Raw genomic sequence first — 9,328 nt, forward strand, 5'->3', positions numbered from 1 at the left:
ACTTTTATCAGTCCTTCCTCCGTAGCACTCTTGAGCCACTCGTTTTCACTGGTTTTCATATATTGCCCCAGTGCTCTGCTCTCGATGTTGACGCAGTCCTCTATACTTAGTAGTCCTCTCCCTCCTTCCTTTCGTGTTATGTATAGTCTGTCCGTATTTGCTCTTGGGTGTAGTGCTTTGTGCATTGTCATATGTTTCCTCGTTTCCTGGCCTATTATTATTATTATTATTATTATTATTAAGATACGTTTTACAAGTATTTATATCATGCAAGGTCGTGTACAATTGGTGGGCGGGTCGGTGGGAACGGATTTTAATTGGTCGTTGGATGGTAACGAAATCTCCCCCTGAGGCGTTCAGACCTACGTAGTTTGGACGGGGTTATTAGCGTCGGTTGGGTGTTGGTTGGGGTTGATATATCTTCCGCTCGTTCTCTCCTGCTTTCTCTCTCTACTTCTTCCGCTCTTTCTCTCTCTCTTTCTCTTTCTGCAAGTTCCTCTCTCTCTCTCTCTCTCTCTCTCTCTCTCTCTCGTTCGCTCCTTCTCACGCTCTCTCTTTCTCTCTCTGCCTGCTCCTCTCTCTCTCTTTCTCTTTCTCTCTCTGTTTGCTCCTCTCTCTCTCTTTCTCTTTCTCTCTCTCTCTCTCTCTCTCTGTCTCTCCCCCCTCAATCTCTCTCTCTCTCTTCCCATCATAAGAAGAAAATGGCGCAAGAAACCAACCGACTACGTATACCGCCACGAGTGAGAGAGGAGAGATCGAGGGGGGAGAGACAGAGAGAGAGAGAGAGAGAGAGAGATCGAGAGAGAGAGACAGAGAGGAGAGAGAGAAAGAAGAAGAGAGAGAGGGAGCAAACAGAGAGAGAGAAAGAGAGAGAGAGAGAGGAGCAGGCAGAGAGATAGAGAGAGAGAGAGATGATAAGGAACGAACTAGAGAGAGAGAGTCGAGAGAGAGAAGTAACTTTGCAGAAAAGAATGGGAGAAAGAAAGAGCGGAAAAGTAGAGAGAAAGAGCGGAAGAAGTAGAGAGAGAAAGCAGGAGAGAACAAGCGGAAGATATATCAACCCCAACCAACACCCAACCGACGCTAATAACCCCGTCCAAACTACGTAGGTCTGAACGCCTCAGGGGGAGATTTCGTTACCATCCAATGACCAATTAAAATCCGTTCCCACCGACCCGCCCACCGATTATTATTATTATTATTATTATTATTATATTATTATTATTATTATTATTATTATTATATACTGGAGAAACAGATATAAAGTTATGTACATGTACATACATTTAAAGACTAATATATGTACATATACATAACTGTAGATTGGTTTCTCCATTTCAAGACTCGTGCTACTATGAATATTATGGGTAGCAGACTCTCTTTCAAAAGGGTGGTATAGAGATCTGTTGATTAAAAGCTCTACGGATCTGAAAAACTCTACGGACTATGCTACCGAGATTTCAATTACCACCAGCCCCTTTATTCGGCAGAAATTAATTAATTCCTGATTTACGACTATTTCCCACATGAAATAAAAATTTATACAATTTTTTACTGAGGAATTATTATTATTATCATCATCATTATTATTATTATTATTATTATTATTATTATTATTATTATTATTATTATTATTATTATTATTATTATTATTATTATTATTATTATTATTATTATTCAGAAAATTAACCCAATTCATATAGAGCAAGACAACAGGGGCTATTTACTTGACATACAAGATGCCAAAGATTGTGGTCTTCATTTGCAAGAAGTAACAGATGGTATTGGGAAATACAGAAATAAGAGACCACTCAGTAAAAAGAACAAAATCAATTAAAAAAATTAATAAATAGATAAAAAAAAAATGTAAGTACATTGTTAAAATACGAGAACTGTACTAAATGTTTGCAGCTTCAGTTGCACGACATCTTCAAGGAAACTGTTCCACAGTCCAACTGTGTGATGAGGAATAAAGGATCTCTGGAACTGTGAGGTTCGACAGCGATGCTAAACATTGACTGCATATCGGTGCTGCTGTTCAGCGAATCTGGTCGTTCTCGGCAGAAAAAGTGTTACAATGGAAAATACAGACTTGGTTATATAATTAAATGTATAGTCAAGACCACTTGCAATATAATACAGTCTGGGATGATATGAATGCTGATGAATGACATAATTACGAACAGTTTTATACTTCATGCAGGACGAGCTAATTGAACTACAGAGCCAGAGAATTAGAAATACGACCTGCGGGAAGAGAACGTAATGGATTTTTTTTTCAGCGGTTGATGAGACCAGACAAAGGAATATTGTGCAAATTGTTTGTCGAAAGTTTTAAAGATTGTTGTGGATTTTTATCATCTCTCTCTCTCTCTCTCTCTCTCTCTCTCTCTCTCTCTCTCTCTCAATGTAAAATGTCCACATAATACAGATTTGTGTTGAAGTTGCTCAGGATATCGAAAGTTTATTGACGCACAATTATTTATATATATATAATAATATATAATATATATATGATATATATATATATACATATATAACATATATGTATACATATATACATACAAATATTATATATATATATATATATATATATATATATGGGTGTGTATATGTGTGTGTATAAACTCATAGTCTGATTACCTTGAACATAAAGTAAGTTTCAAAATCCTCTCTTCAAAAAGAAAGAAAATCAAATAAATAAATAAATAAAAACAGACACCACATTACTAATGACTATGATTATTACTTACCTGTAAGGTCCAGATTAACTCTGAAATCTACTGGATTTTATATTCTGTCACACTTTCCAGGTGTAATTCTGGGCCGTAAACTAAAGAGAAAGAACTTAAGACAAGTTTCAGTGAAGCTTTTGTCATTAGTCGACATCTATGACTCCTAAACATCTCTCTCTCTCTCTCTCTCTCTCTCTCTCTCTCTCTCTCTCTCTCTCTCTCTCTCTCTCTCTCTCTCTCTCTCTCCATGATAATACATACAGTATGTTATGCAACTCCATAACTGTATATTTCATGACTTTCTCTAGATATCTAAAACACCCAAGAAATTTCTCTCTCTCTCTCTCTCTCTCTCTCTCTCTCTCTCTCTCTCTCTCTCTCTCTCTCTCTCTCTCTCTCTCTCTCTCTCAATCATTCTGCAACCATAAAAAGGCTTTATTAAAATAATGAACTCCACGGCTTCAAAGAAGCCAAGAGTGAAGAATAAGAGAGGAGTGATAAAAATCAGATCGGCAGACCGGATTAGAAGACAAAAAGAAACTGATCTATAGATGCTGAACAGCAGGAGAAAGAGGTCTCGTAAAGAGATAAATATACGTTAAGCTCTACCTGGAAAACAGCAAATGAGCATCTAGAAAATAGAACTGCACACGGAGCGGTGCCAGATCCTCTTCTGTTTTTTTGTTTTTTTTCGCTAAACTTGAAGAATATTCATAGGATGATGGCAATGTCAAAAGATTCCTTTACATTTTGGGAAAGAAGTATATATAGTATATATAGTGTATATATATATATATATATATATATATATATATATATTATACATATATATATATACATATATATACACTATATATATATATATATATATATTATATATATATATATGTGTGTGTGTGTGTGTGTGTGTGTGTGTGTGTGTGTTTAGTCTCTGACAATATCTGAGGACTGCGTAGTATTTGAAATATCGAAGACTCCATACAGTACATGATTTTAAACGCTACTCCACTAAATAAACAGCATCAAATACCTCTCCTGTGAATCCAAGCTCTCTCTGTTAGCGGGGAATTCACTAATGTAAGATTGCTCCCAAAGTAAACAACTTGAAACGAATAGAAAATTAGTATTATGAATCTTTTCATGTATGAGTTAATCAGTGAATTTATAATCCTATTTGATGTGAAGCTTAATGGTAGTTTTTATCCACATTTAAATAAATTATGTCGAGCACAAGTCATAGCTTATTGATGTCCCGTGGTGTCTAATTTAATGATGGAGTACATCCACATTTTTATCCATTATATAAATAAACCAGTAGTAGATTAGTATTGTTCCGCTTTTTATATGGCTCGTATATAAAGTAATATACGTAATCATCTCTGCTAGTTCAGCTTTAACGAATATACATACCCTCAACTTTTAATCTGGGCATTGAAGATCTACGGGGGTGCACTCAATCATATGATTTAGGCCTATGCACAGAAACTCAACTTTTAATCAGAGCATTTGATGACCTTCGAGCTACGCTCTCACTCACACCCCAAGACTCATTCCCTTCTCCCTTCTCAGGTTTCTATAGCAGTGTGCATAGGATACATCGTGGCATGGTGCCCGTATGCCATAGCGTCCGTGGTGTATGGCATAGGTGGGAAAAAGACCTCGGTCTACGTATCGCTCATACCCGTCCTCTTGGCCAAGTCTTCTTGTGCTTATAATCCAATCATTTACGTCTTCGTCACGGCTCGATACAGGTAAGCAACCTCTCTCTCTCTCTCTCTCTCTCTCTCTCTCTCTCTCTCTCTCTCTCTCTCTCTCTCTCTCAACAGTGTGGAAGAGTTTAAAAGAAAGCTAGACAAAATCTTTAGGACTGTGAATGCACAGTAAAACCTGCTCCTAGAGATAAGCGAGCACACTACGTTTCCTCGGATGGACTAACAAGTCTTTGAGACATCCTAATCCTTGTAACTCTCTCTCTCTCTCTCTCTCTCTCTCTCTCTCTCTCTCTCTCTCTCTCTCTCTCCGCTTTCTAAAAAGATTTCCATCTCTTGCTGCTTTCTCTCTTAGAACGTAAGTTCCAGACTACTTTCATAGAATCCCTCTTCTAGATTTTTACCTACATTTTTTGTTGATGTGAAAGCTGAATTTACTTCCTGGTCCGCTGGTGTAGCGGTTAGTGTCGTGGCATGCCCCCGGGTTTGTGTCTGCCTAAGGGTGACGAAAAAAAAAAATCACTGGCTCTATATCATGATCAGTTACTGCTGCAGTGTGGGGTCTTTAGCGGTGGGAGGTTGAAACCAACATTCTTTGGAAGCTTGAGTTTCGAGTCAATGGCCCCTTGAAATAATAATAATAATAATAATAATAATAATAATAATAATAATAATAATAATAATAATAATAATAATTAAAAGCCACGGTAGTGTTAAAGTTATATTTATTTTTACAAGGTTAAAAATGACTAGGAGAGACTAGGTCTATGCTAGTCATTTGTAACCTTGTACAAAAAAATATATTTTTAACACTGTTGTGGCTTTCGATTATTATTATTATTATTATTATTATTATTATTATTATTATTCTTATTATTATTATTATTATTATTATTATTATTATTATTATTACAGGATGTGGCATTTAATTGTCATATACATATATAGGATAAAACCTGTATATATATGGAGTATTTCAATTATAATAATAATAATAATAATAATAATAATAATAATAATAATAATAATAATAATAATAATAACAATACTTACTCGTTTTTACTGACTCTTTCTACTTCAGGAACGAGATGAAGAACATACTGAACGAGAAGTTGTATCGAATATACTGCTGTTTCAGGACGACTGGACGAATGCCAACAACGGGTGAGTGTTATTCCTTTATTGAATCAAGTGCTGTATACTTCTGAGAGGTTCCGGTGTTTTTAAAAGTCACTCCTCGTTTTTTTTTTCATTATCAAATTACGATTGTATACTTTTGAGTCTCCATTTTTTAAAAGCTCACCCCTCACTTATTTTCTATAATTAAGTTACTATTTATGTAGTTTTGGGAAGCTCCATTTTCTAAAAACTCACTCTTCACTTGTTTTCCATAATTAGACTACGTTTTGTATACTTTTGAGAAGTTCCATTTTTTTTTAAACTCAGTTCTCGCTTTTTTTCCATAATTAAATTATGTTTTGTATACTTCTGAGAAGCTTCATATTTTAAAAACTCTCTTCGCATTTTTTCAATAATTAAGTTATGTTTTGTATAATTATGTTTTGTATATTTTTCGATTTCATGGCCTTGGTACCCATATGATACGACAGCCTAGAATATGCATTATTCCCGTTTTCTTTGCATAGACTATACATTCAAGAGAGGGTCAACTTAACCGAATGCATGTCTTGTTCTCCACAGGTTCGTTCTCTGACATCAACCAGTCGAGCGTCGTCCGGATCCCGCTGGACCACGTGTGTCCCCCAAACAGCGTCAAATCACCCCCTCAGATAAGCCCCTCCCCCAACACTAAAACCTCCTTCATCACCAAAGTCACCAGTGACGAAGACTTCAACTGCATGGAATCCCCACCTCGACTAGCCGTCAGTCAAACGCCAAAAGACGACACTGGAACGCAGATCTCAAAGGGCCTCGCCTCCTCTGAGCTGTGCAGCGAAAGGATACCCCTGAATCCTTCGGGCACAGATGATGCCCAAGAGAAATTTCTGCCTAAGGAGACCAACGACGTCGCAGCTTCCCAAGACCTGGAGAACAGTTCTTCGACTGAGGTTCCTTTAGCTGGAGGGTTGGTGGGTTCTCTGGGGCACTGCACCCTTACCGTGAATGGCTCAGGCGACCGTCACACTCCCCTGGTGACCCGCGACCTGCCCAGTGAGGATATTGTGAGACCTTTCTACGATGTTCCCGTTCTGGCCCAGTCTAGAAGGACTGAGGCTAATTCAGACTTCGAAAGGGGACCTCAAGGTGACGAAGTCTACTGTAACGATCAGCGAGAGATTCTCCGAGAGGAATTAAAAGGTGTTCCTTTCAACCAGAAACTGTCCACTGCAGTGGAACATCCGTCGAGTGGAGAGCTGAATACGGCTTCCAATCATTCACGAAACGATCTCCTACGGCTGGGAATTTGCCCGCCAACGAATGGTGAAACAGAGGGCCTCCTCGTCCAAAGACTTAGCGAAGATGAAGAAGCGCTGGAAAACCCAACGAGAGATTTGAAAGAACAAGAAAACCCCGTTAACTTGAGGAAAACTAGCACTGATAACCGCGCCAATAATATTAGGAATAGTTCCAACTCTCTCGGCCTCGAGTTTCAGAGGAGAGAGAATCTAGGATTATTTTTCACTCTGGAGAACAGAGATGAAGACACTTCAGAAGATTCGGTTTTGATATAAGTGAAATAAATAGATATTATATATTATATATACAATATATATAATATTATATAATATATATAGATATATATATACAATATATATTACTATATAATCATATATAATAACATTCATTGAATTAGAATGGCTTTCTCACTGTTAACCAGCTTTTTGTTTTTAAAATTGCCGCTTCATATTTTCTAATATTTTCTTTACTTCACTTGTTCAGGTTACTAATGGACACACTAATGGGGCCCATTCTTCCATTTACTCCCCCCCAGTATTTTTACACGCGACAGCTGTTTCGGCAACCTGTTTACGTATTTGGACGTTTTCAAGCGTTAACTGATACAAATATGCTTGTTGTTTAAGATTAAGCTGGCCTTGGTGCCAGCAACGGGCTCTTGCTCACCCAGAAAGCAGCCCGTAATAATACAAAATATGTTGTTGTTTAAGATTAAGCTGGCCTTGTTGGCCAGCTACGGGCTCTTGCTCAAACAGGAGGCAGCCAGTAATGCCTACAAACATGAGCCTAACATGCGTTTTGTTTTGGGAACGTCATGAGGGACGGATGGAAAGGTAGTACAACTTGCCAGAACCTACCTAGTTTTAAGTATTTACAAAAAGAAGTATAAGTGAAACATTAAACAAAATGAAGACAAAATAAATAAATATGTTCAACAACAAAAAGAAATTATATATATAAAAAAAAATTGAAAGTAACGTTCATTATATACACCATTATACATAAATATATATTAATTAATCACATTATAGTTTTAATTCACTGAAAGTCAGTGTGCGATCCGTGGCCGCGTGTGGGGGTTTTTGCACACGTCGGTTGAAGGCCTCGCCTCAATACACCGAGGGCAAGGAACGGTCTTGCCTCACGTTGGATGTTAAGGCTTGGGACGTTGCATTGAGATGCCTGACTGCTTCTGATAGCAAAATAAAGATTGTAGGTTGCCCTTGCCATGTGTATTATGTTTTGGTGGTTTGTTGTAGAAGTTCTTGTAATGATGGTTTTTTATTGTGGGTATCCCACCAAAGTGATGGATGAATGGCTCCTTGGGTTTCTGTGGGACCTGCATGCGACGTGTTTGAGTGTGGGGGTTGGTTGTGTGCCCGACTATAGCATTTTTCGGGGGGCCGGGACTGACATTGCTCCCTGTCAGCACAGACAAAACTTGTATTACTATATCAGATTTAAACCGCTTTCTCCGTCGATGGGGCCGTACTATTTGTTTTCAATTACCAAAGAGGCCGTAAGGTTTGGGTTGCCAGTAAATCCTTGCTGTTATTTTGGTTATTATATGGGCGCTAGGGGGTTGCGGTTACCTCTTCGCAGCTATACCAAGGATGGGCTTTCCGTTTCATCTTCGTGGTGGTTGTTTGTTGTATGGATCTGATGGTATTCACTCATTCTTTATTTCCTTGTTTCTTTGTCTTGTGTGTTGGTTCCTCGGGGTTCGGATTATGGAAAGCCTTAATCTATTTTTGCACAACTTGAATGGATCATGTCATTGCTGGGATATCCGTTATTTGTGAGCAGCTAGTTTTGAACTCTTGTTAATTTCTTCGTTAGATCGCTTTCCACGTGGAAAACAGTGGGTGGTTATGGCGCGTTTTATGTTATGCATTACCACAGAGCGTTTATATTGCATCAGGGCCATTATTTCCTACTAGCAATTTAAGCATCTTGCCAGAGTCTGTTCTTTTTAGTGATACGGTGTTATTGTTATTTGTTGTTCTTTGGGTCACAAGTACGTCCAGAAAGGAAAAGGGGCATCTTCTCATTCACTTCTTTCTACCGTTAACAAAATTTAATGTAGGAATTTGTATTGGAGTTACATTACTAATTCTTCTATATTCCATTGTCGCCCTTTGTTGTGGATAAATGATAATCAATCAATATATTCTCCCATAGATTTCTGGGTTTTTGGGTTTGTTCTTTTCAAAATGTGACCTCCCTTCTGTGTGTTGCCATGTCATGCGGTTGCGAAAAGAACCCCGAGGGGGGAACCCATTGCCACGCACGTCCTCCTTTGGTCGATTAATATTTTCGCCCCTATTCTGAGAGGAATGGGTGGGCTTCCTTTACCCATGCTTCCAGCATCTGTCTTTTAAGATTTTTTCGGGGATCCCGGTAATGGTTGGGGTTGGCTCAGAGCGGTATATCTTGTCCATCGATGATTTGTATTGTTTCATCCAC

General features: G+C 38.0%; 1 protein-coding gene across 1 annotated transcript in view; it reads left to right on the top strand.

Moving 5' to 3' along the window:
* LOC135211296 (melanopsin-like) overlaps positions 1-7,137 on the top strand; it is a 120,931-nt gene extending 113,794 nt beyond the window's left edge. The window contains exons 7-9 of the mRNA XM_064244614.1: positions 4,305-4,486; positions 5,526-5,608; positions 6,146-7,137. Coding sequence (XP_064100684.1) covers positions 4,305-4,486; positions 5,526-5,608; positions 6,146-7,137 — 1,257 coding nt within the window. The remainder of the gene's footprint in view (positions 1-4,304; positions 4,487-5,525; positions 5,609-6,145) is intronic.
* Positions 7,138-9,328: the final 2,191 nt, after the last annotated feature.

The sequence above is a fragment of the Macrobrachium nipponense genome, chromosome 4 (genome assembly GCF_015104395.2).
Source record: "Macrobrachium nipponense isolate FS-2020 chromosome 4, ASM1510439v2, whole genome shotgun sequence".
Taxonomy (NCBI): Eukaryota; Metazoa; Arthropoda; class Malacostraca; order Decapoda; family Palaemonidae; genus Macrobrachium; species Macrobrachium nipponense.